General features: G+C 48.7%; 1 protein-coding gene across 4 annotated transcripts in view; it reads right to left on the bottom strand.

Moving 5' to 3' along the window:
- Window positions 1-27078, bottom strand: part of Macroh2a1 (macroH2A.1 histone) — a 66245-nt gene that overhangs the window by 8399 nt on the left and 30768 nt on the right. The window contains exons 3-8 of one of the 4 annotated variants that reach the window (XM_087896626.1): window positions 20517-20623; window positions 19986-20183; window positions 13253-13363; window positions 7049-7139; window positions 2954-3043; window positions 728-902 (exon numbers count right to left, since the gene is read on the bottom strand). In XM_087896626.1, coding sequence (XP_087752752.1) covers window positions 728-902; window positions 2954-3043; window positions 7049-7139; window positions 13253-13363; window positions 19986-20183; window positions 20517-20623 — 772 coding nt within the window. Of the gene's footprint in view, window positions 1-727; window positions 903-2953; window positions 3044-7048; window positions 7140-8686; window positions 8787-13252; window positions 13364-19985; window positions 20184-20516; window positions 20624-27078 lie in introns of all 4 variants that reach the window. The other 3 variants (XM_087896623.1, XM_087896627.1, XM_087896625.1) reach the window with 3 other exon arrangements.

Below are 27078 nucleotides of genomic sequence, written 5' to 3' on the forward strand. Positions count from 1 at the left end.
ATGAGAGCTTTGCCCCAGCTCTCTACGGCAGTCCAGGTGTGAACCACCACACAGTTACAGGTGTGTGCTGGAAAGCTCCTTCTCTCTCCCTGCTTCCCTACTCCTGTTTGAACCCACCGGAGTCTTAGTGCCCCTCGAGACCCTGGGAGGTCTGTCTGTCTGTAGACTCCTCTGTGGTGAGACTTGCTGTCACAGAGTTTCAGATCTTTCTAACTCTTCATCGGCACACCGTATTTTTAAATGACTTTTTAAATGATGTGTGTGTGTATATTTGTATATGCTATCTGCATACAGGTGCCTGCAGAGGTCAGAAGCACATTACTCTGAAGCTTGAGTTACAGGCAGTTGGAAGACACCCCAGGTGGACCCCGGAAGAGCAGGAAGCCTCAGCACACCACACCACTTGAGGCTTCCTTGGCATTCTTTTGACTGTGCTTCTGAAGGAAGTAAGGCTTGGAGACTCTGCAGACTCTGCATCAAGTGACAGCTGTATCTTTAGGGGCCACCATTCCAGAACACCCGCCCCTGTGCCCGTACCTGCCACCATTCCAGAACACCCGCCCCTGTGCCCGTACCTGCCACCATTCCAGAACACCCGCCCCTGTGCCCGTACCTGCCACCATTCCAGAACACCCGCCCCTGTGCCCGTACCTGCCACCATTCCAGAACACCCGCCCCTGTGCCCGTACCTGCCACCATGACAGAACACCCGCCCCTGTGCCCATACCTGCCACTGCCAATGGACGGGAAGGCGATGGATTTCAGCTTTCTGTCATCAGCTAAGGCCAGGCAGTTTTTCACCGTCTTTTCCAGAAGCTCTTCACACTTGTCTGTGCCCCAGACTGGGCTATTACAGTGAATCACAAACTTGGCGGGCAGGCCATGGCCTGCACTAACAGCAGCTAAAAGGGACAGAAAGCGGTACATGTCACAGGAGGCCTCTCTCCTGCTCTAGAGTGACCCCTTAGCTGCCTCTGTGGGTCTGTGTCCAAGGAAGACTGCAGCTATGCCCAGGCCATGACACCAACATCAGCCTGACCTGGGACCCACGCTTCAGGCATTCAACTCACTGCTCCGGGGAGCTGCTGAGGAATGTCCACGGTCCCTGTCTCAGAAGCATGGCGTGGAGCTTTACACATCAGTTCCACTGAATGTCAGAGTAACTATGCCTAACTTCCTACGCACAGGTCGAGCAGCCTTGGGGCGTGAGGCTTTGAAGAAGCGGCAACCTGGTTGTGTGACCTGCTCTCCTGTCCACGGTAACAGAACAAGACTGGCTCTTTAGGATGCCTCGCTTCCCTTTCTGACGCCCATGACTGTCTCCTCTCCTACGTGGAATCTAAGGGCACGGCCTCAGTTCTGTCCCACACGCGAGCTGAAACAAGCTCTGTGTCCCCTGGAGCAGTGCTGGAGCCCCCACAGGAAGACACTCTTGTTGAATAATCAGCATTGCCCCAGGGGCACCGTAAGGACAGTTAAGTAACAGTCGTAAGGCTGTGCTTCATAGGGTGACATGAGCCCTAAGGAGCATTTGAAACTAGGGCTAAATTGGGTGGGAAAGGGCTAGAATAAAACACATTAACAGATTAGCTCCTATACTTTTCAAAACAGTTTAAGTCAGGTATAATCTCAGCATTTGAGAGGCTGAGATAAGAACATTGCCTGAGTCCTCAAGTTTGAGAACAGCTTGAGTAACTACAAATTCCTAATAGCTTAGAATCAAATCCTAATAGCTAAAAATTCTATTAAAATAATCTGAACCATTCTAAATCTAACATCCTCCCCACAGTCATAGCTCTGGTTGCGCCAGGCTGCCTCCCATCAGAACATATCATGTGCCAAGATTCTCTTGTGGGCCTGCAATGGGTGCATGGGTAGGAGTGACCAGTAGCCCCTGCTGTGGTCAGCTGTCTGTGCCCTCTCTCCCCACCCTCGTACAAGGTTGGCCTTAGGTGGGGTGGTCTAGAAGAGCTTTTTCATTGGTGCTCTGCCCACCGTGCCCCACGGCACAGATCAAAGTTCATACTCCAATGCCACAGGATGCAGATGACATTTCATTGCTGGGCAAGGCCAGCTGTCTCTCCGGACAGGACCTCTGTAGACATTATATATAATTACTAATGTCTACGTTTAGTCAAGACTTTTACTTAAAAAAAAAAAAAAAGGCCTCGACAAAACGGACATCCAGGACTGCAGAAAAAGAGCCAGGCGGTCGTGGCGCACGTCTTTAATCCCAGCATGTGGGAGGCAGAAACAGGTGGATCTCTGAGTTTGAGGTCAGCCTGGACTACAAGGTGAGTTCCAGGACAGCTAGGACTGTTCCATACAGAAACCCTGTCTCAAAAAAACAAAAAAAAAATAAATAAATAAAAAAGGAACAAGAGCTTGAAATGAGGAAGGGGAGAGTCTATCTTCATGCAGAGCAGGTACCCCTCTCCTTGACTGAACACAGGAAGCCCTGTTCTTCAAACCTAACTCCCCAAGGTTCCCAAACTTGAGCCCGACTTCTGGGTTTCAGCCCATCCCCCATGGACGTCCCCAGTCTTTTTCTTCCCTCTACAGCCAGGAACGGTGGTTATGGCACATGAGAAATGGGTGTTTATGTTTCCCATTAAAGCACAGCTGGCTGAGAAGGTGGCTCGCCAGCAGACTTGCAGGTGGCTCAGTCTCACCCTCGATTGTTCCCAGCTCTCAGATCTGTCAGCCTTGGCTTCTGTAATTCCTTTGCATTTGAGATAACACACCAGACAGGAGCTACTAAAAAATTTTTGCACATGAAGGTGGTTTTCATGAGCCTTCACCTGCTGACTACACACAGGCTGCGTTCTAAGGGGTCAGGCCCACAGGCCGTCTTCCTCACAGACATGTGGCGCTGCTATATGCCCTCTGCTCTCAGCTCCTCCCGGGTACTGTGCAAGCCACACTGGATGAGCATGGGGTCCGCCCACCTTACCTCCAGCTATTTCCAAGGGTCCATTCTTTTTCCGAAGTTCAAGAACAGCTTCTACAAACTCCTTGCCACCCTTCTTCTCCAGTGTGTTTCCTAGGCAAGGGCAGGGCAGGGTCAGAGTGCCACCCCCTGTCTGGGGCACACAGACACTCAACAGGTCACTTGATTACATACTTTAAGTGGTCTGAGAAGCTACACTTTCACAAGGCTGCAAAACAGGACCTATGCCCTGACTGGCCAGAGAGTGAAAACCCAGAAAGGATATGCCCTCAGCCAGTGGCCACTAGGCTCTCTCAGGGTAACAGGTGGGGGCACTAGAGATATAGAGGAGGCATCTGTTCTTGGTAAACATGCCTGATTTCCAGTGCGTGACAAGCCAGGTGGCACTGGCTTCCAATGAGTCTGCTGAGGGGCTTATCTCGGGGAGAAGCCCCAAATAAGGAGGTCTGTGAAGCTGAGGCACAAGCTCCTCCTATCAAGCAGCCAGCACTCCTGGAACAAGGCCAAGAAGAAAGTGTTCCCATAGCCACCCCTGGCCAGCACTGCAGGCTTGGTTCCTATGTTGCAGCTTTGGTGTGGTGTCATATGTGAATTAAATAAATAGAGAAAAGAAAGAAAGAAAAAATGGTCTCAAGACAATATTTTCTTAATTACATTAATGATTCAGAATTGCTTTAGGGAAAGGATGGAAACGTCAGAAGCAGAGCTTAAAGACAAGCTGGTACTGCACAGCTCGGGGAAGGAAGGCTGGCTGCTTAGGGCCCAACTTTTAAAAGGCCTTTCTGAAACCAGGATGTTTGCTATGAAAGCCAAGATGACCAGCACCTGTGAGAACTCAGGGCTCCCCAGCTCAATCTCAGTGTGGTGACAGCAGCTTCTCATGCTTGTCCTGCCCGCAGTTCCCGTCGTCCTTAAGCTCTGGTTCCTCAGTTTTGTGCACTTTAAAGTCCTTTTCTTTGGAGAGGATGAAATACTCCCCCTAAGATCTCCATTTATCTCGGAAAGTCTAAGTGTACCTGGGTTGGCCAAGGTCTACTGGAAAGTACCTGCCAGACCAGAATTACTGTTTCTTGTACATGCATGTTCCTCGGGTGTGAACTAACCCAGGAAGTGTCTGGAAGCAAGAGGAAGACCCTGAGCATGTCACAGGGAAGACAGAGCAAGGCTACTGGCAGGGACTGAACCATCATCGTCACTGCAGCGGCCCCAGGTGCGTGGATGAGAGTGGTCAGGAGTCCTGAGCTAAGACAGGACCGGGCTCGGGAGCCTGGTGGTGGGATCCTGTGTCTGGCAACAGCTCAGAAGGCTTCTGCCTTTATCTCCCTGAAAGCACCCTGAACTTTATGTGGCTCAAAGTCATTCCTGAAGATGTTCACCTGCTGCTACTCCATGTTCATAGCAAACTTCAGCACCAGAGTGGCAACTGAATGGGCCATGTGTCTCAGGGGACCACTCTGGGCTTCATGCCCCCACACTCAAAAGTTGGTCTGGCCCAGATGTGAGACCATGATAGCACCCAGCTGAAATGTCCATGCAGCTGAAAGCGTGGGGTCCAAATAATAAATTAGTTCATAGTTTTAGCCTTTTAGCCTGTCTCAAGTGGGGGGGGGCACTCTGTTGGCCACTGTCTAAAGCTCTGTCTCATCTACTCTTAGCTGAGAACTGAGCAATTTGGAAAACTCAGGTTCTTCACTTGTGAAGATCACGGATTCCCTTCTATGATATAAAATATTTCCTAAGAAAATAGGCTGCTTTATAATTAAAGGTGTTTTATCTTAGGAAGAGTGTGTTTACTTGAAATTTTTTACTTACAAAGAAATATTGCTTTAATTAGAAGTGAAACTGCAAGCTAAAAATACACTTAATGCATTTCCCAAACTTAAAAACTGAACCCTAGAGGTCACAGGCAATCAACCCAGTCAGGACTTGACTCCTACACACACACATGTATGCACATGTTCATGTAGACACACGTGTACTTTTTAACAAGAAACAGGCCCATTTTCAACCATATTGTCAACACTCTTAATGTAAGGCTCTTGCTTTTAAGGTTCAACTTCAGGGTTAATCATAAAGCAATCGGCTGATTTGCCCCCAAGCATAAACATGTGTTACTCCCAGGAGAACAAGAACATTATTTCATGCTTAGAAAGCAGGCATAAGTATCAGTGTTCAAACAGCCTAGGCAAAAATTTAGGCTTGGACAAATGTCAGGCTCAGCCTGTGGTCTATTTCACTGTTAGAAAGAACTTTTGATGGGTAAAAGTTAATCACTGGGCTAAGCATTCCTGCACTCCAATCCCTTCTTCCAGCAGTCTCAGGACTCAGGAATTCACACCAAAAATGCAAAGTGCAGCCATTTCTTCCTAGCTTCCTCTTTCCCTTCTCTCACATCAAGGTGGGAGCTGGAACCAATTGAGGCCATGCATGAATCTGGATTATTATTGTTTTGGGATTGTACAAGGTATCTGAGGTCAGTACTAGTTTGGACTGGATCTGTAGGCAGAGAGCACAGAGGTGGGCTCTGGAAGACTGGGTTCCTGTCTGCGAGTCTTTCCTCCTCCTGAGGTTTTGCTAGCTGTGACAGTGATGGGACCAGTCCCAGCCTGGGAGGCCACCGTTGCTTCTCACGTTACTCGCTAATGTCTCACGCTTATACCTCTTCCCCTCTGCTCAGCTCTGCTGACCAGGAGTCGTTCACGGAGCCAGCGATCCCCTGTGCATGAGCGACACTCTGCCCGGGGCTCTAACACCCTGAAGGACAGGATGGGCAGGCCTTAGGCATCCCCAGCTCACAAGACCAGACCTGTGCCACTCATTTATGACTTTTATCCAAATAAGTACTTCCTTCCCATCATGTTTTTATTGACTTGAGAAGGAACCTCTTTGTTTTAGCTGCCTTTTTAGGAGGGGATTTAACTGCCCGCAGCCGGGTGTCATCTTGGCATTGCACACTTGCCATCTGCTCACTTTCCATCCATGTCTGAAGTCTAAAATGCCCAGGGGAATCACCAGCCCAATTGCACGTCTGAAGCAAGTGCAAGCGTAGGCTCTGCTGGTGACACTGAGCCAATTTGGGCAGTGTGGGCCCAGCCTATCTGTACCCAGTGTCCAGGACTCCTCGTCTCATCCCTCAAGGTTACAGGGCTTGGTACTGACTTGGAATGTCACCATTCTCTTTGGGTCCACATTCGAAACAATGCTGAGGCCCAGCACCCCTATGTCAGGTCACAGATGCACGAACACTGAGGCCACCAGGAAGCACAAGCCAGGAGCCACCATATAGGTGCTGTCTGGTCTTCACAGACCCTCATTACCAAGGAGAGAAAAGGAGGCGTGGGGGCTCACATGACTTGGCCAGGTCTTATAATAGGTAGACAGTGAAGCTAGGATTCAGGCTCTTCCTAGATGGGGATCTCACGACATACCCTCAGGGCCGTGCTGAGTCCTGACCCCACATCCCTCAAGTTGTCACCTCAGCTACACTGAGCAATGAGCACACTGGACCCACAGGTGCCAGCTGCCAGGGGGGAGCCAAGTGCTTCCTGTGTCTAGCAGGACACTTCTCAAAGTGCTGTCCAAGGACAGCTCATTAAATCCACCTTGAATCTCACTGAAACCCTGCATGTGGGAACACATTTAGAAAGAGTGACTGACCCCTTTGTGTGTCTAATCTGTGAGGTCATTTGCAAGAACAAACATGCTTCTGACATATAACAGTGGCATGGGCATAGAGCCCTGTGCATGGGAGTTTGCATGTCTGTTCTGATGAGGGTACAACAGTGGCCCTGCCTGCCTGTCACTGAGACCTGCGGGAACCCAGTCTCCAACAGAGTGGTACCTCGTGAGGTGGAGAAAGAAATGCTGCCTCTGAGCCAGCTTCCAAACCAGAAGTGCCCACGGGGCAGCTGCACGAGGCACTGGCTGACGGCCAGCTGGACTTCTCCAGTTCACAACCCAGGGACGAAGGCCCCGGAAGGTCGGGACGGCTGGAAGTGTGAAATGAATGCAGCCTGCGTAGCTGTCAGAGGATCAAGCTGTCTGCGCGGCCGACCGACCATGCACACACACACTCGGCAGCACCCAGCTCGGCATTACCTACTTCACCACCGATGTAGAAGTCAGTGTTTGTCGGGTGAACGACAGCATCACTGTCGATCGAGGCAATGTCAGCCTGAACAACTTGCAACTATAACAGGTAAACAAATGTAGATCAACTGTGTTGGACCGAGACCCACGCACAGGCACATTTACTAACGCCCCAATGGCAGGGCTGGCCTACCTGGTCGATTCCAACATATGAGCCCAAGGGGCAATCAGTCCACGCAGTGTGCGCACATGTGGATGGGAGTGAGGACAGGAGGAGGAATATCAAATGTGACATGTTTAAATTAAACATTTGAATGACAAGTCAAAAAAAGGAGAAACACACATATGATATCATTTCCAAAGATTAAAAGAAATAAAACAACGATGCCCCACTTCACCCTGCAGAAGCCTGTACAATGCTGGCACCCCACTGAGAAGGCTACAAAAACATGGCATCTGCTTTGAAAAAATGTGGACTGTCAGGCCAACCACAACAATGAGTTTCTCCATTGGTCTGCAGCAATCAACTTGGAGGCTTTGCTTTTTCTCGGGCATTTACCATTTTTGCCTCCCTTGAGATAACAGCTCAGGAACCAGCCCAGATACATGTTCAGAGTTGCCCATAGTTTTTCCCTGAACAGGCAGAAATATTTTTCCAGGCCTTTCTCTTTTCCCAGCAAATCTTTTCAATGTATTTTGGACAGAACCGATACCATAGCTTCTGCCCTTTTGTTTTACAGATGGCATCTGGATAAAGCAGGTGGAAGGCATATCTTGACTGGGGGACTTCTGAGCTCCAGTCTGTGCAGCCAAGGCCAGTTTGTGTGGGTGGGAGTGGACCCTTGATGAGAAACCCATCAGGTTAGGACAAAAGCAGCTGAAGCTGGGAGCAGAAGGCACAGAGACTATCCTGTGGTTGGTGTTGGGTGGCACTGCCCGAGAGGCATCTGAAAAGCCTGTATGCCCCAGCAAGGCTGTACCCAGACGGGTACTTACTTATCACGCTTTGAGCTACAGTTCCTCTCATGAATGAAACCACAGAGGTGGGATACCTGTGCTGAATGTCTGTTCTCCTTGAATGGAACAAACTCAGAAAGAGTCTGCCCTTCTGATTAATCTCCTCCAGCCACAGTGCCTGCAGGTGGCATCCAGACACAAGGCTGAGGACAGGGCTGGTATCTGAATGAGGATAGTCCACGACATAAACCCTAGCTTGCTTTCTGCCACACCCCCTGAGTGCCATTCTAACCAAGCTCAAATGGAGAAACTATTGTTTTGTTGTTACCTGAGATTTCTCAGCTTAAAAAAAATAAAAAGAAAAGAAAAAGAACAACAAACCAAAAAAACACGTTTTAAATCCCTCCCAAGAAACCAGCAGTCAGTCTGATCATTATGGAAGAGAATTTAGATGGTGATGTATTTGCAATCCAGGAGAAGTAGCCAATCACAATCGATGAGACTTAAGAGACCGTCTCTGTTCGGAGTGGCCCAGAGTGAATCAATATTTAGGGTCTACAACCAAATGCCAATGAAGGATTGGGGATTTGCCTTGACCATGCTTAAGTCTAGGCAAATGAAAAGTCTAAATTCTGGGTTCCATAAATTCTCATCTGACAGCTGGTGGTGCCAAACCCCATCCCCAATTACCTAGGTCATCTTTAAGGTCAATGTCAGCATTGGTAGGATTGATTATGGCCTCCACCTCAAAGCCGGCTAAATTACTGATCTCACTGTGAATAAGGTTCAGCTGAAAAGAGAAGCACGAGGTGGGAAATAACAGGAGAGCCGGCAAGGTGCAGAGAGATGACCCTGGACACGGGTGAGGCGGCAATGCCCACAGTGTACTGGGCAAAGAGAGAAACAGGAGCCGCTGGTAATGCGGATCTGCTTGAAACAGAAGAGTCCAGTGCCACAGGCTGCTAGGGGAAGCAAGCTAGGCGGGGCATTCAGAACCTGCAGGTGTTGCTTAGGGTGAAAGGGAAGCACAAGCCACACTGGCCTGGGAAAAAAGCTGGTAGTTTTCCTGTAGAGGAACTTGTAACCATGAGGACCCAGAACCAGGATGTTCGGTGTGGGGGGAGGCAGGGTCCTTGTCCCTGGGCACTAAGGTGGTAGAGAAACCCTACCTGGCTGTTTATATACCTACAAAGTGCCACTGTCTTGTATGTGTTTGCAAGTCTTTAAGGCTCTCTTCACCACTGTAGCTGCTGCCTGTCTCTCCTTCCTTCCATCTTACTCAGGGACAGCTAAGAGCAAGACTAGTTTGTTGCTTGGGAACATTTAATTCTATGTGCCCATTAGTCAGTCACACAATGCTGGAGCTCTGGAGACACCTGGGAAGAAACCCAGTCATTCTCCAGAAAGACAAATGTTATTTTTTTAAAAAATAATTTCACCTCACCGGTCAGGTAGCACTGAGACTGGTGGGTGTCTGCCCCATCACTGGGTCTTTCTGAAGGGTCACTGACCTTTCTCCCAGTGTTGCTCTGTTGTCATGGCAACCTTTGGTCATTAACTAAGAGCAGTGGGTGCTGGATTCTGCCGCCTTGTCTTTTCTGTAGGTTCAGGTGTGGCTAAGCTTGCACATTCACAATCTCTGTCTTGTCATCAAATTGCTCCTTCTTCAGTGACATCAGCTGTAGCATAAGCAGTACACATGCACCAAGGCCTAGGCTTGGGGAGTGCCTGAGCCTGCGTGGGGCAGCAAAACTGAATCCCTGTCCTGATGTTCACTATGGAGGTGAGTAGATGGAGTACAAGCCAGTATGGCTCCTGCTACTGAGCCCCAAGGTGTTGAACTTCTAGGGCCAAACATTTTGTTTTTAAAGAAAAAATTTTTAGTAAGCTATATGCAAGAGAAATACTCCCCCAAATTTCTGATCCTTAAAAACTGCTAGACTCTCAAAGTCTAAAGTCTAGAAGTCCTTTGGGAGAAAGCAATGGTAAAAACGAATGTGGTTGTTTGGCCAAAGAAATATCCAAAGACCAAGGAAAGGCCCGGTTTCCTCACTAGGGCTTCCTCTTCCTAGCACCTGGCGGTGATTTGGGGATAGTCACATCCCTAAAGCAGCGGAAGAAAGCCACCAGGCTTCCTCATGAAGCTGCCTATCAGGAGCTCTGGGCCAGGGACAGATGCATTCAACCCTGTGGGCCTGGCTGTTCCTTCCTGCTGGGAAGAAGGGAGGGTGAGACAGACTCCAAGGAAACGCTATTCAGGAAAAAAACAAACTAAGCCAATATTCCATGCCCTCACCAAACAAACAACCCACCCCACTGTGAAAAGGCAAGAGACTGGTGAAAGAAGTAAGGGGAGCCACATCAGGCCACTCCTGTCTTCACATCTGTCCCTATGTCACACGTTTCTAGCCTAAACCCTCCCAGAGCCTTGGGCCTTAGGGGTGCCATATGGTGGGCTTCTGACCAAGCAGTGCCCAGAAGACATGGACACCCAGAAAGTGCCAGAGGCCAGGATGGGGCCGTGCTGCACGACCCCATCATCATGCCCTGTCCTACTTGAGAGGCTGTTCGTGATCTGAACGGGGGGGAAAGGATTGAGAGCTCCCTCTCTCCTGCCAACTTCCCATCCTCAGAAGTGGCATGGGACAAAAGGAATTCCCAGTACCTGACACCTGGGCCTCTAGCACTGCTACCACGATCCTGAACTATTATCCCTCTCTAACTTGATTTCCCAGCTGCTTCAAAGACAGCTTCTCCACAAAACAAAGCACCACGGCCGGCAGAGACGGATGCATGCACTGCAAGTGGTTTTGTTGCTGCTGCTGTTGTTGCTTTAAATAAACCATGAGGTTTTTAAAGGGTGAAGGAGAAGCCAAGTCTCGATGGGACCACTAGGTGAATATTTGTGGATTTAGGCTCACAACACTGTTTTTTTTTTTTAAAAGGGGGAAAAATTCAACCATGTGTGAGCACAGCCATGACAGAGTAATGAGGGCGACTGCTCCTGAGGCTGCAGCCTGTGAAATGCATCATTACCAACACGGAGGGCCCAGGCTCCTAAGCCCCGGACTGGCTCCTCCTGTGGGTAGCTTAGCAACCAGGCTCACAGGGCTGGAGGGGAAGTGTCGCCTTCCTCCACCTGCTTGCTTGCTGCAGTCAAGTGCTGCTCTCGCTGTCACAGAGCAGGGCATCACAACCATGTGTCTACGGAACACTTTCAGAAACATTTTACCAAACCCAAACCAATGCCTGAGCCAGATGTCCAGGGCGCTTTGTGTGACAGTCTGTGTCCGTTTTATGACTCCTGCCCCACAGGACTACATGCTAAACTTGTTGCCTGGCAGTCAAAGCCAACAAAGGGCCTGGAAGTGCTGCTGCAGGGTAATGTCCTGGATGGCACTTACTCTGCCTCGGGATATGGGAGGGGAGGGTTCTTGAAAGGACTGAGGTAATGCAACTTCTGTTTGCAGTGAATGATTCTGGGGACCTTATCTGGGGATCGTGGTGGTCAGCACATCCTGATGGACACACACTTGGCAAGAAGGGCAGTTTCATGACCTCCAAAAGACTGAAGTGTTTAAATGTCCAGAAAAATGGGCTGGCATGCAGTGCCTTTTTCAGGGCTGCCCATTCTACTCTGGGTTCTAGTTCAGTAAGTCTCTATCAGAAGTCAGGCCCAACAGGCACACGAGCTTTGTGGGCTAGCCTGATGCCTTCATTCTGCTTATCAGACCGTCTGCAAAGTATTGGAGCATCACCACCTTTCTCTGGCTTTCTGGACACTGCCAGGCCCGAGAGGGACAGTCAGTATTTTCCCCGAGGTACCCATTCTGCACTCAGACCAGGAGGCTCCCAAAGGGGAGGAACCTGCAGAGAGCTGCCATGCCCAGCTCTGCAGACATAAGCAAGGTATCTTCAGCAGGGTTCCAGGCAACAGCCCAGATGTGGACATGATCCCATGTCTTTCTGAACTGCCAGAGCCAACAGGACATCTGTGTTGGCACACTGGCCTGACACAGCTCGGTGCTTTCCTACTGTCTGCAACTGTGTCTTTTCTGGTGAGGCAGATGTGAATTCTGGCTGAGGTGGCAGTGGAATGGAGTAGAATCGGGAGAGGCCAGGGTGGAGACAGAGGACAGGGTAGCTGAGGAAGAAGGTAGGTGCCCCAGAGATTGAGCAGGGCTACCTGTTCACTAGGTGTCCTGGCCCTGGCTAATCATTCCCTTAGGGAAGGAGAGCATCAGTGGCTCAAACAACAGGGATTTCACACATCAACGGCACCTGAGGCAATGTGCTTGGACCTGTTAAAGGAGTGGAAGTAGACCCAGGTGTTTGCCTTCAGTGCTGAGCAGAAGCTAAACTTTCAAAGTCCCAGACCTTAAGATGACAACTAGAGCTGCTACCTTAGAAAAATGCACACAAAATACAGATGATGGTTATAAAACGTAAACAGCGATGGTTAGATTCCGGAACAGTCACAGCAGGAATTGCATCATGAGAGCCCGAGTGCAATTAGTGACGGAGAGGGAAGGACTGGGACACTGGCAATGGGTGAGCAAGAAAACGGTGGCAATGTGATGCAAAGTAAAACTGACAGCGAGGACCTAAAAATGATGCAGCTTCTAAACTGGTTTATACCGCCTTTCGGCAAACCAGCCTGCAAGGTCAAATTCAGTCCTTAAAGATTTTTTTATCTTTTTTTTTTAAATTGAGACAATCCCCACCCTTCTTTTAATCAACTCTCGTTTTCAGGTCTTAAAAGCCTTTGCATCATTTTTATTTTCAATAAAAGTGAATCAACTTTTACAAAACCATGGCGTCCTGGCAAAGCTGCATCACTGGGACGGCTGAAAACATATTGCCCACGGTTAAAACAAACGACTGGCTGGAGGAGTCGCCTGGTGGGTCAGTGAAGAGGCCCCTGTCCACCTGACAGTTTGTCTAAGATCGACCCGGCTCCCTGCATCAGATCAGAGCCCACCAGAACTGCTGGACAAGGTCTCTCCCCCGCACATGCCCCCTGATGACCAGCCTACTCCAGGGAAGTACCGCCTGCGCTGGGCTGAGCCCCAGGTCCTGTTCCCCATCTCCCGTCCCTGGAACCTGTCAGAATCCCAACCCAGCTTCGTGATTCTGTCAGCATTCACCCCTTCCCTGGGACTACTTCCAAAGTCAACCCCCACACCCGGCCAAGTTGGTCTGCCCACCCTCTGTGCTGAGTGGAACCCAGGAGCAGACTGGGCAGTGTCTGCCTACCTTCTGGCCGAGGAAGAGGCTCTTGGTGGAGAGGACAGTAAAGCCATCCGCGGGCGTGCCCTCCGTTGTACTGTCTGCGCTGGCTGCCTTGCTGACTTCTCCCTGCTTCTTCTTGTACAAAGCACAGAGTTAGAACATGGACCACTGGGCAGGGGCCATACAGCTCTGCCTTTCCTAATGAGATGACCCCAGGCCTCACCCATTACCAATTAAGAGAACACAGGAACCAAAAAACATTGGCCTGTCCCACAGTGGAGGCTATGACTTATTTTGAGAGCTCAGAGTTTTATGAAAAAAAATTTAAATTGTATTTTTATTACTTACAGTCTTGAAAAAAATCTTAAAAGCAAACCTAAATTTCCAATAACTTAGAATAGAATCACTTCATAAATTCACTTCAGAATATCTCTTTGCTAATGGTTTTTAAAGATCTCCCCATTTTTAGATATTTGCACATGACTTATTGCAATCCAGTGCTCAGAAGGCTGAGGCAGGAGGACTGCCACTAGTTTAAGGCAACCTGGGCTACACAGCTGAGTTTTTGGAGAACAGACAGTAGCAGAAGCCCTTTTCCATTTCCTCCCTAGAGTCAGCTCGCTGGAGACCCAGGGCAGAGGAGACACTGGGGAGCTGAGAACAGAGGCCCCGCACCTCTTGAAAGTTCCTCAGGAACTCCAGGGCACACTGATTTCAGTCTGCAGGATACTGGGGAGTGTGTTAAAGTATGGCCCCATCGAGGAGGGGACACAGCAGCCTCCGTGGCACTCCCTCTCACCGCCCAAGGAAGTGTTGAGAGCGCACATGGCTCTGGGGGCACACAGATGGAAACGAAGGGGAATGGAGTTCACTTATTTGTGGATTGACTACACTCAGATACTAGATGAGGATGGTGGGAAAGGCAGGACTTCTCTTTAGACAGTTCAGCTTCTTTCCTTTCCCTTCCCCCAGATTGTCAGAGTCCACGGATCCTGAGAAGGGTCCAGCAGGAGAAGATCAAGAAGATGTGGCTGAGACAGAGCTGGGTGGCAAACACCTGCCTAGATGGTGGGGGAGGGGCATCACAGAGGGCTCTGCTTTCCAGAATGGTGGTCTTGGACTGTGAGCTCAGGACAAGGCCCGTGTCCTAGCCACGTACCTGTTTACGATTCAAATCCATAAGCACTGTATCATAGCAGGCACCCTTGCAGTGGAAAAATATCTAATTTTGCCGATTGCTTTAGCAGTGACAACTGCTTTGGTAATAATATAGTTGACCTTCCATAAACTAAATAAACTAGGCTCACAGCTCCAGGGTTTGGGGATCAAACAAAGGCTTATCAAGAAGGCGAGCCAACAGAGGTATGTGTAGATTCTCACTCAAAAACACTTTATCAAGGAGGAGAGCCAACAGATGTATGTGTAGGTTCTCACTGGTTCATTTTCCTACTGCCTCGAATTTATCTGAGAGCCAGGCAATCAAGAACCACATGGGAGCCACAACCTTTGGAGATACCCTGTCTGAGAGTGAGCAAAGCGGAGGCCAGCAAAGCCATTCACATAGCTGCTGCTTTCAGTCCCGTGCTTTCGACAACACTGAAGAGACATCATAGTTAACAGCTGGAGACCACCAAAAAGCACACTGTGGGGATCTGGTTAATGGTGATGTACCAATGTCAACTGCTATCAGTGGTGAGCGTGGCATACTAACAACAGGGAAATCTCCATGCTGTCTCTGTAACTCACTTGTAAATCTAAGTCCACTAGCTGACGGGAGACTGCTAACCTGACCATTCGCACCAGGAAAGAGGAGGACAGAGGCTGCTGCTCTAACAGACCTCTCTATTATCACTTCATTGTTCTAGGAGGCAAGGTTTTCAAGGTATCTGCAGCTCGTGCTAAAGAACAGGATGCTGACCTTTGTCTCATCTTAGCAATTCATACAACTTAGGATCCTTGAACAAACTGGAGAGAAAATCATTCTACTATAAGGTGTTTTCCAATAAAATTTAATTTTTTCTCTAAAACCTGGCATGTATTTGTTGGTTTGATTAAATGTATACTATTAAGTGTGTTAACTTGGAAAATGTACATTGTTTAGTATAAAAAGATCACAAGAACAATTTCAAATGAATTGAAATATGCAATTTTCTGCTACAAACATAGCTAAAACACTAGGCATAAAGATACATTACACGAGGTCGTGAAATGGCTCAGCAGGTAAAGGCACAAACCACATAAGCCTGGTGACCTCAGCCTGATCCCCAGGACCCATGAAAAGGTGTGAGAGGAGAACAATACAAGAGATTGTCTTCTGACTTCCATACTTGAATGGTGGCACACGCACACACAGCAGAAGAACACGCGCACAATGCACACACATACACACTTTAATATAGTATTATATTAGAACTAAATTTTGTAGGAAAAGGAAGGTAAGTAAAAATGCTAGTAAAACTGCTTTGTTGTGAATTTGTACTAGACAGCTGACTCTCCTGAATGCATACAAACAATTGACTATATATATGCATGTATGTATGTATGTATATATGTATATATGTATATAAATATATGTATATACACACACATACAGCAAGAGAAAAAGAGCATACCAAAAATAACCTTAAATTTCTTATGAAGAGTCTGTTAAGGTTTTAATTGTATATCTACAAAGCTTTGGAAAGCTCTCTTAGAAGGTATTTAAGCAAAAATCTTGAACATCACTATTCTAAGTCAGCACGGTGTCACTTGTAAGGGGATTGCTAAGTCCGTGGCCAGGAACAGGGAGCAGGTGTCTCCCCAAGGGCTAAGCAGATAGGGAGAGCACACTGCCTTGTAAGCAGTGAGAAGACCCCATGGACAGGTGTCAGGCATCCACTGTCAGAGTGCGTTTCTGAGGACAGCCATCCCACTTCCCAGGTGCTATGCAAGCCAGCAGCCACCAATGTAACCAGAGACATAGGTTGTGACAACGCTGGTGGCTTTCAGCAGTGATTTGTGAAGACTGTGGTGTCCCCACTCATCCTGCAGTGGGTAGCTTTGCAATCTTCTACCATCAGACCAGAAGGACTCTGCCAAGAAGGGGGCCGACTGCAGGATGCACAGGGGACACCATTTGAACCTGTAGATCTGCATCTGAATGCTGGCTCCACAGGCTGTGACCTGGGCAGACTGGAAACTGCCTGACTTCCCTTAAGACTCCTCACTGGGAAAATGGAACTGAGGCTGGAGCACTCCTGAATGAGCCATCAGTCAAGTGCTGTGAGAACCATCCGCTCTGCAGAGAATGTGAGCCTTTTTAATACAGAAGCCCCAGGACACTTAAGGTCAGCCCAGCTGTCCTGTACGTGAAAGTCACCGCAGCCCAATCCTGTGTTTAAGTGGCACTGCCTGCCTGCAATACAGAAGGAAAACGCCTCTTCTTTCAGAAAGTAGAACTACAAGGTAGTAGACTCTTTCCTGATAAAGCTTAGGAGAAACAGCTAAGCAATCTCATGTAACTCAAATTGACTGTAAGATTTTCAGAATCTTACATTTTTATATAAATGCAAAAGTGCTGTATACTGAACATGTACGGGGCTGTTTTCTGGAGTCACATTTAAGACCTTGTTGAAAAAGATGGAGATAAACCCATCAGCCAATTTCACCTAGGCCTCATCTTCTCTTCATTAGTCAAAGGGCAGTGGACTGCCAGTAGCAATTACTCATAAGAACCAACTCCTTTCTTTGACATCCCTTAACAGTGGTCCTCAGTGCTGTGACCCTTTAACACAGTGCCTCACGTTCTGGTGACCTTGAACCATAAAACTTATTTTGTTGCTACTTCAAACTCTAATGCTGATAGTTATGAACTGTAAGGTAAATATCTGATAAGCAGCTCCCCACGGGGTCTCCACCCACACGTTAGAACCACTGCTGCAGCAAACCATCAGCTTGCCCTGTAGTCCTCAGAGAAGAGGCATGCACCAAAATCAGCCTGGCCTTCTGCCAGGCACAAGCAGTAAGCACACCTTCATCACTGGGTGTGGGGGGTGGCGGGGGTGGTTACGTAGAAAAAGGGTGGATTTGAGATGAAAGAGGACAAGAGAACTACCCAGGTCAGGGCAGCCGCAGCTCCCGCCATGATACGGACAAGTTAAGTGACACACGGTTAAGTGCTTTGTGTGAATTCTAAGCCTTCCAAGGTCCCGTGTTGTAGCTTCAGTTCATAGATGGGGAAACTGAGCACCATAAGGAACTCGCCAAGAACACACACATGGTATAATGAAAACACAGGTCACAGACCCTAGGCCTTCCACTTCTGACCCTACGCTACATTGCCAAAACAGTGGTTATGTGACTTAACACTTTAAGCATCTAGGATAGAAGGGTTTCCCATACATAAATCTTTTTATACATATATAGACTTTCGGAAAAGTCTGTTAATAATTCATTACAGACTGTGACGGGAGCAAGATCTTTTTTTTTTTTTTGTTTCTGCCTCCAAACTTACACACATTACCTATACAAAAATATATTATGCAATATCCCCAGAGTCACTGGCTTGCAGGGCTGAAACAGACCCTATCGTTTTATGGGCTAGGGCAGACCAAGGCAGAGAGGGAGCAGACTTGCCCGAGGCCACCCAAGCAGGAAGAGCCCAGGGCACAGCAGAGCTCTGCATGGTTTTCTGGGCCCTCTGTTTCCACTGTAGCTGGCCCAACTGTCACACTGGAGACTTTCAAAACCTTCAAATTATACAGAGTTGAGGGAGAAAATTACGATTTGGACTTCGAGTGTTGACACTTGAAAACTACCAACCACCTTTTTAGTGCAAGTGTTTTTGCATGTGGGGGGGACGCTCTGGAAAGGGGATTCTCAGGATGTTTCATGGCAACGTGGAGATGCCAGGTCCTCCACACTGTTGCTGGGCGCTGATACAATTTACATTAAACAAATGTTTTGAAAATTAGCTGTTCACAGTTCCAATCTCAGTTTCCCCTAGGGTTTAATGTTAGCCAAATACTGGTACAGTAAGCAGACAATGTGTTTTATTGTGTGGAAGAAAAACAGACCACCACCACAGACTCTCTGCTTTAGTAATCAAGGGAAAAGTTGAGTGTTCAAGTGATTATTGACATATGGTTATTAGGAACATAGCTACTAGGGACTAGAAAACACACACACATACCCCCCACACAAATATACTCACATACTACACATATATATACACACCACACATCCACAGACCACCTACACATGCAAATACACACATCCACACACCACATACACATACAAAGACACACATCCACACAAATACACTCACACATACCACACACACATCACACATATATACAAATACATACATCCACACAAATACACGCACACGTACCACATATACACATAAATACACATACCACACACATCACACATATACAAATACAAACATCCACACAAATACTCACACACACATATACACACTCATACATACAGGTCCACTCACTCACACGCTCCACAAAGAACAAATTCCTGGTGTTTAGTGAGCTGGAAAGTTTAGAAAATCACTGGGCAAAACCTACAACAGGAAGACTAGGGTCAAAAGGACCAGGACTCGGTCAGGTCTGCTGTAGGCACTGGCATCTCAAGACACGTTCAGATGGCACTACTTGAGTACATGAAAGAGAGCAAGGGCCAAGTTCAATACATGGTTCTACCCTGTTGGTGCCAGCACCGAGTTCCAGGGTCTTGCTGTAGGCCGCCAGGCCCCAGGGGTCCATTTTCAAGGGAGAAGAGGTTTGGCTTCTCTGTGTCTCTTCTAACATTCCAAAGGGCCAGGCCACCTGGCACTTGTCCTACTTCCTCTGCCCGTCCCTTCCTCCCAACTGCAAACAGAAGAAGGGGGAAAGAAACCTTCCAATCTGCTCACTTCATAGTTAGGAATGAAAGAGGAACATTTTGTAAAGCCCCTCCCTGCCTGCCCTGCCTCCTCCAAGACTTCTGAGAGGTGGAACACCAGTCTCTGGAGAGGACAGCTGGCTGCTCTTCAAGGTCAGGGTTCTTTTTCCAGGAATGCAAACGATTCTGGGCCTTGGAAAGGGGTTCCTTTAGATTTAAATTTCAAGGCAGTGTTGTCCGCACTCACAGCTCCTTCTCCCCAGCTAACACGCGCTCCACAACATGTGAACAGATGGGATTTTTCTGCCCTTTCCATCAAAATAGCTTAGGCCACGCTGCTGAGAGGGCTTTCCTCCCGCAGACCACGGCCTGGACATTACACACCAGGGGAGAACCGAGGAACTACCTCAAGCCTGTACTGCTCTTCTTTCCTGACAGCTGTCTGCAGTGTTCCTGCTCGAGCACCCCCAAAGGAGGACACATTGTCATGGCAACACAATCACACTGTACAACTCAGCATCAAGGCATGTGGGCAGATGGTCCCTCGAGGACAGTATGGCAGCCGAGCTCTGGCAGAAGGAAACCTTTCCATCGGCCCTCACATCTATGTGGAAGACTAGGTACAGAAAGTGTGGGGCTGGGCTGCCCCCGCCTCCAACTGCTCCTGGATACCCACTACTCATCCCCAAGTCACAAGGGCTCAGTCCTCCAACTGTGGCCAGGTCCCACGAGGCACTCTAGACTAGCCAGGGAGCTGGACTCCCACATGTTCCTGTCTCTGCAAGTTTCCCTAACAGGGATGGGATCAGCTCTCAAGAGGGCTCGGGAGGTCCCCTGTGACCTTATTTTACCCCATCGCACACATCCCTGTCAGATCCCATACCTTAGACTTCCGGGCCCCCTTCTTGCCTCCTGTTTTCTTAGCCACTGGCTTCTTCTGGGATGGAGACTTAGCCTTTTTGGCCGGTGGAGGTGTGATGATGGCTTCCAACTTTCCCTTGGATCCTCGCTTCTTCGCTAGCAGCTCAGGATGGATATTAGGCAACACTCCCCCGCTGGCTATGGTGACTCCTTTGAGCAGCTTGCAGGAAAAGCAAAGTCACAGGGGGTGAGCCAGACCACCTGCTCCCAGAGTGCCCTTCATGTTCATACATATCCTACCTCTGCGGCAGCTACAAGGATAGACAGGACTCAGATGACACAGGGATGGAGTCCTTCATTCATCACTTGGTTTCAGTTTACACTATCATTTCTCCCAGGAGAGCTAGGGGCCCTTGCCAACTCCCTACCCCACTCCCAGTGAAGCCCCAACAAGAAAGAAGCTGCTCCAGGTCTTGGCAGCCACCACAGCCTCTCCTGGGTCACCTGAGTGTATTACTAGCATGCTGGGGGGACAGGCTGGAGAGCCCCATACCTGGTTTAGCTCCTCATCATTGGCCACAGCTAACAGGATGTGCCGGGGAGTGACCCGTCCCTTCTTGTTGTCTCTTGCTGCATTGCCAGCCAGCTCCAGGATCTCAGCTGTAGGCAAAGAGGAACATATGGTCATTTCAAGGTATTAGAGAACTCACTTGCCTCTGTACCTCATGCAGGATGGGGTACAAGAAAGAGCTAAACAGAAGTGGGAAGCTACAGATATGATTTAAAAGCAGAACTTCTGGAGAAACCAGGGAGAGTTTAACAGAAAAGATGGGCGGGATTAAAAATTCCACCTTTTGTTTTGAAAATGGAAAGTTGGGAGGAATGGGGACCAGTGGAAGGCCACTGACTAAACATGTGGTAGGACTAAGATAGAAATCCAGCTCTGCTTCCATCTCCCAGAGCTGCCTGTGAGGGGTATTTGGAATGGGTGTGGCCGGAAGGACACAATACCTGCACTTCCGGTAATGCGTCACCCACCCGTAGAATTCAAGGGGAGGGGCTTGATACAGACAGTGCTTGAGAAATCTTTGGTGCCTGAATCAAGAAAGAACACCTGCACATTTGGATCTGAAGTCAGGAAGCTGTGAGTAGACTCATGAAGTCAATGTCACAGTCATACAAAACAAGGGGTGGGGATAACACAGGCTGAGGAGAGCTAGGAACAGAACCACTACAGCGTGTTCCTTTGATGGGATCCTCCTGAGTCATTCTGGAGACAAGCGAAGAGGGCTGAACATGGGAGTTACATCCGAGGATTGGTCTTGATGATGTGGATGTTCTTCCGTGTATGTGCTGCTTTACTGGTTGATGAAAAAAGCTTTTTTGGCCAATGGCTTAGCAGAGTGTTGGCACGCAGGAAATACGAACAGAGAGAGAGTGGACAGAGTCAGGGAGACGCCATGTAGCTGCCAAGGAGGACAAGCCCGAACCTTAGGAACCTTACCAGCAGGCCACAGCCTCATGGCCATACACAGATTGATAGAAATGGGTTAATTTATGATGTAAGAGCTAGTTAGGAATATGCGAGAGTCATTGGCCAAACAGTGTTGTATTAATATAGCTTCTGTGTGATTGTTTGGGTCTGGGCAGCCAGGAGCAAAGGAGCAGTCTCCTACTACAATCTTTCCTAAATTGGACAGTAACCTGAAGGGAGCATTCTGTTCTAAAGGAATTTATGCTGTGGCTAGATAGCTCAGGAGTTAAGAGCACTGACTGTTCTTTCAGAGGACCTGGGATCAGTTCCCAGCACCCACATGCTTGTAGGCAGCTCACAACTACATCTAAGTCCAGTTCCTGGAAACTGATGTCATCTTCTGGCCTCTGCTTGTACTGAATGCACGTATGCGTGCACACACATATACACACACAGGAAAACATTCACACACATAACATGAAAGTAAATAAAAAATAAAACAAAGTTAACGCTCAAGTATTTAGGAATGGAGCGTCCTGACGTTGTCGTGAGAACAAACTGTGGCAGCTGCTGTTTAACCTGCTAGGGCCAGAGTCCCTCTTCCCAATCCTGTCCTTTGTAACATGTACAGAACTGAACTTTACAGACCTCAAGTGATATGTCTAAATGAAATAAGCCAGGCACAGAAAGATAAATACTGTAAGAGCCTACTAAGATACCAAATCTACATAAGTTTAATTTAGAAGTTGGAGCTAGGGTTGGGGTGCGGTTGATGGGAAATGAGGGTCAAAGGGTAAAGGCTGAGTTATATTTTAGGGAGAGTTCTAACGGTGTGTCTAGGACGGTGACTGTAGCTTATCATACTATGTATCTCCTAATCACTAACATGTATTTTAAATGTTCTCCAAACCTAACCACAGGAATATGAAGGACAAGTATGCTAACCAGATTGATCTAAGTATGCACATACAAAGCAGCACTGTACCCCAAGTATACAGATTGTTATTTATTGATTAAAAAATAATTGTATTATTTTTAATTTTTCCAGCATTTTGTATGTCTAAAATGTCTTCAAAACAAAAATCACGAGGGGAAATAAAACAAGACTGGGAGGCTGGGTCTAACATGTAGCTGATGCTTATGAAGTCAATCTTCCTGCCCTTAAAGGCAGTCTCATGGGGCAAAAACAGGATTTTCCCCATTACCAATGGCACTGGGGAATGCTTGGCAAGAGATCCTTCCAAGCTCCCTGCTCGGCAATACAGTTCCCTTGGTAACCTGCCCATCTCATCAGTGACTCCTCACTGTCTTCATGGGATGTGCAGACTGTTCCTGACTGTATCATCTGTTGTCCACACTGTGGGTCTAGCCACACCACTATCCTGCCTGTGATGCCCTTCTATACCACCCTCTGTGCCAACTCAGGTCTGGCCTTCTTCTAGCACTAAACAAGGCCTAATAATTACAGTTTTGCTGCATGTTCTAGAGTACCCGGACAAAGTCCGTGCTTGGACACATCCTGGGACAAGTAGAGATATACTGGTAGCTGTGTGAAAACCAAGCCTCAAACTTAAAATACTCAGGTTGTCTATTGTGCTTGCTTTGAGACACGGTCTTAGTTTGGTCTTAGACTTACTAGGTAACCAGGCTAGCCTCAAACCTGTGACTCTCCTGCCTCAATCTCCTGAGAGATAGTTAGTGCAGGCATCACCACACTTGAGAGAGGATGTATATTATTGAGATTAGCAACTAAGCCCCATGCCAAAACTTGTTACATTTGTATAAAGACGAGAGTGTGTGTGGTTACTCCTGAGCACTGTCATAATGACAGCAGGTAGAAGGGGAATCAGTCACAGTTGGCACAGCAGGTCACCCTAAATCCAGGAAATAATTTTGCTCAGTTGTCACCCAGAGACAAATAGCCTGCGTCTGAGAAGGGATGCAAAGGCACTAAGGTCCCTGTCTTACCAGCAGGAAGGGAGAGCGAACAAGACTGTGCAGGAGGCCAGAGCTCTAGGGAGTACCGAACTTGGCTTCACGTACAATAGTCACAGTGAGGCAGGAGACTGGCCAACCACTGCAGGCACTAACTGGAGACAGGTTTACCTTTCCACCTAGCCTCACAAGGTGATTCTACAACCTTAGTACGCATGGTTTCTCAGTCCTGGGGGAACCGTTCTCTTGTGGGCTCTCATGGTAAACAGAGGTTACCTGTAGTGCCTCAGGATGCAGAAACATCTGCATGTGGTCCAGTGGAGCCTCAGGTTCCTGGCCTTGTCGTGGAGGAGGAAATCCACAAGGCTACTGTTCTACCTTCAGCTCAAAAGTTAGCAAAGTAAATACCTGAGGCTAAACAAGAGCAGATTCTGGCAGTAAAGGGCAGAGAGAAGAGCCCACCAGAGCAGTTCCAGGGCTAGAACTCAGCAGTTAGGAAGGCTTAGGGTGGCCTCTGGCATCATGGAGCTCTGGAGCCCACTTTTAGAAGTTTCCTAGTGTTGTAAATTAAAAAGAGGTGCTAGAAAGACACCATGCGACAGAGCTCATGTGGAGGGCATGTTTATTAGGGAACGATAACGTAAAAAGGGAGAAAGGAGGGGGGACACTGGCCTCTGGGGACTGGAGCAGCAGGAGAAAAGAGAAAGACAGACGGGGGGGGGGTGGCGAGAGAGATAGGCAGAGAAGCAGGAGCGGGGTGGGGGGACAGAGAAAAAGAGAGGTGAGGTGGGCAGGGCACTTTTAAAAAGAAACTTAGTGAATGTGCACAGGAGGCGCTCTTAGTGGCTGCCAGCTGAGGACACATCCTGTCAGGACCCCAAGGGCAGGCCAGTGCAGATGCCAGAACACCAACACCAAGCCTCTAGCATACTCCCCTCTTAAGCCTTTCCTCCTTCCCAGAGGCTATAGGGAAGGAGGAGCCAGAGTGCTCAGTGGGTGCCTGGTAGGTTACTGTCTGCAGACCCTCCTGCTGAGAATGCCTTGCCAGCTCCTTTCGGAACCCAGGGAGCATACAGCAGCCTACAGTGGCACACAGTTTCACAGAATCTCTGAGCCCACCGCATGACTAGCAAACATGAGAGCAGTTTCTTGGAGAAGTAGCCTGTTTCCTCTTCTCGCAGGAGTGCCTGCAGAAGGCTTCCCCAGGCAAAGGTGGGGTGAAGGAGAGGTGGGGGTCTCTGATTTTTTTGTGTTTTGTTTTGTTTCCAAAACTGTCCTCGATTCTCTGTGCAGGGAAATAGCAGATATGAAGACAGAAGACCCTAAGTGGTGTGGGCCACTGATTTGGGGGGGGGAGGCAGAGATGAAGATGGACCCTGAGGGTGCGGGCCGCTGACTTGGGGGGGGGTGGGTAGACTGTGAGAAATGGACAGAAAACAACTGAATGCTCTAGAAGCAGCACTAGAGGTCAAGGGGCACACTGACCCCCACAGACCTGAGGACACCCAGCTTTCATTAGCCTGCCCCTGATTTGTGGCTCAGCTTCAATGGATTAGTTTTCCCTTGGAAAACTTCGAGGACCCCTTGCGTGTTGCCAGTTTAGCTTGGATTCAGAGAGGCCAGCTGGAGTCCCCTGGGAATGGTGATGAGAAGACAGGTGGGTGGACAGGTGTGGGAATGGGGGCCCCTGGGAAAGAGCATGGGAAGGATGTCACCCCCTCACTTTCTGTACCAAAGAGCTGAAAACCCAGCAATGTGCACAGGCCAAGATAATGTCCAGCCCTAGGTACCTAGCACCAAAGAGTGGGCCCTGGACTCTGCAGGGAGGAAGCAGGAGCTGTCCACATTACACAGTAAGGTGCGGCTTGGACAGACTCCAGCTGAGCCAGTAGTATGGTTTGTTTACTCGCATGTTTTTCCAGATGGATAGTAACCACAGTAACACTATCACGAGGGGACACACAAGACAGAGCACCTCAAAGGCACACCTTTTACAAGAAATGTGCTCCACACCCAAGCTGCCTCTACACTGCATTTTACAGCAGTTTAGAAAGATGAAGGGCACATCCTGACTGCAGCGGGCGAGCGCTTGCCCCTTGCTGAGCAGCAGGTACCCTCTGCCCTTTTAGAAACAGCAATAAAGTAACAGCTTTCCCGGCCAGGAGAGGGCCGCCTGCTGCATGGAGAAGGCGAGATACAAACTGCCAGGCATTCAACAAAACAGGGTGGTTCCTGCTTGCTCTTCAGGGGACACTGGCCTTTACACAAAGGGAGAGGATAGTTGCTGTGAGACTGTGGCTGAGTGTGAACATCACAGGGAGGAGGGCCTGAGCTCTGCTCTTCTGAATGTGACCCTCTCCTTGGTGAGTTACACGGAGGGCAAGACCATGGGGGCTCTGAGCTGTAGGGCAATTAATTCCTGTGACCGCATCTCCATGGCTTCCGGGGCTCAGTGCCTAGACCCTTCCTCAGAGGGCTATTTAGGAGGCGGTGACAAGCCAGGGAAGGCTGGGATGGGAGCATTAGGAGAGAAGAACCAGAAGCCCTCGCCAGGCCCTTCACTGGTGGAACATTCTTCCTGGCCAGAGACAGGCTAACTGTTATGGCTAATGACCAACACTGGCCTGGTTTGGGGCCCAGAGCACATGAGGTCAGCTCCAGAAGGGATTGTAAATATGGTAAAAGCTCCCCAGGCAGAAAGGCTGCATGAGGCGCACTAATGGGTACTTTGGTAGCTGTTCTTTTAATATTGTTTTAAGATCTGACTGGAAAGACACCCAAGCACCCCACTCTTGGCCAGGTCTCCTGGCTTGTGGTGGCCAGGACTGGTGATGTGGTCTTGTCTCCTCAGAGTCTGCAGCTCTCAAGCCTCATTGAACATGATGGTTTTAGGGCAACATGACAAGATTCCCACGGCCCTGGACAAGGCCATGATTTAGCAGCCCTTTCATCTCTGGGACAGCTGGCTGAGCAAGAATACTTCTGACAGCCCTGCTTCTCAATTTTACCCCAAGCCCAAAGGTTTAGAATCTCCCCCACCCCCTCCCCAACACAACGTCTCCAACTATAGTGCTCTGCTGTATGGAAGTGTTCCGTCTACCTTCCTTCGGGGAGATGAAGTCATGGCTTGCAGAATTAGACTCTAACAGCTAACAGGTGATGTGGTGAGGCTGAGCCAAAGTCCAAACACAAACCTTGCAATAGGAAAGAATCTGGAGCTTTTAAAGAGCTGTTTGAAGCATCTCGTCTAACAAAAGAAAGATCGAAAGTAACAATCAGAAATCAAAGAAAGCAAATACTCACGTAATCCCAAGGAGAATACAGATATCTGCTGCAGAGCCAACAGCATGACAAGGATCTGTTCATTGTATTTCTTTTGATTGCTCACCCCTCCGTGGACTTCACGAAGTTCAGAACTGGGACACCATTCCAGAAGGCCTTAACCCAGTCACCCCAACTGGAGGGTGGCCGCTAGGAGTTTCCTGTGTCCTGACAACACCGTGGTCCTCTCTAATTCCCTCAGTGACCTGGAGTGTCTGCTGCCATGTTCACCACAGAATCCACCCCACCTTCTAGGTGGGGAATTGCAGAGACTAAGGCTGGCAAAGTTGTCCCCTTGGTGGAGCTCCCTACTGCTGGCCTGTCCCAGAGTCCACCCTCACCCGACCCTGGGCTCTCAGAGGAACCGGATAGTCCATAAAGTAAA

The sequence above is a fragment of the Myodes glareolus genome, chromosome 14 (assembly GCF_982192425.1).
Source record: "Myodes glareolus chromosome 14, mMyoGla1.1, whole genome shotgun sequence".
Classification (NCBI taxonomy): domain Eukaryota; kingdom Metazoa; phylum Chordata; class Mammalia; order Rodentia; family Cricetidae; genus Myodes; species Myodes glareolus.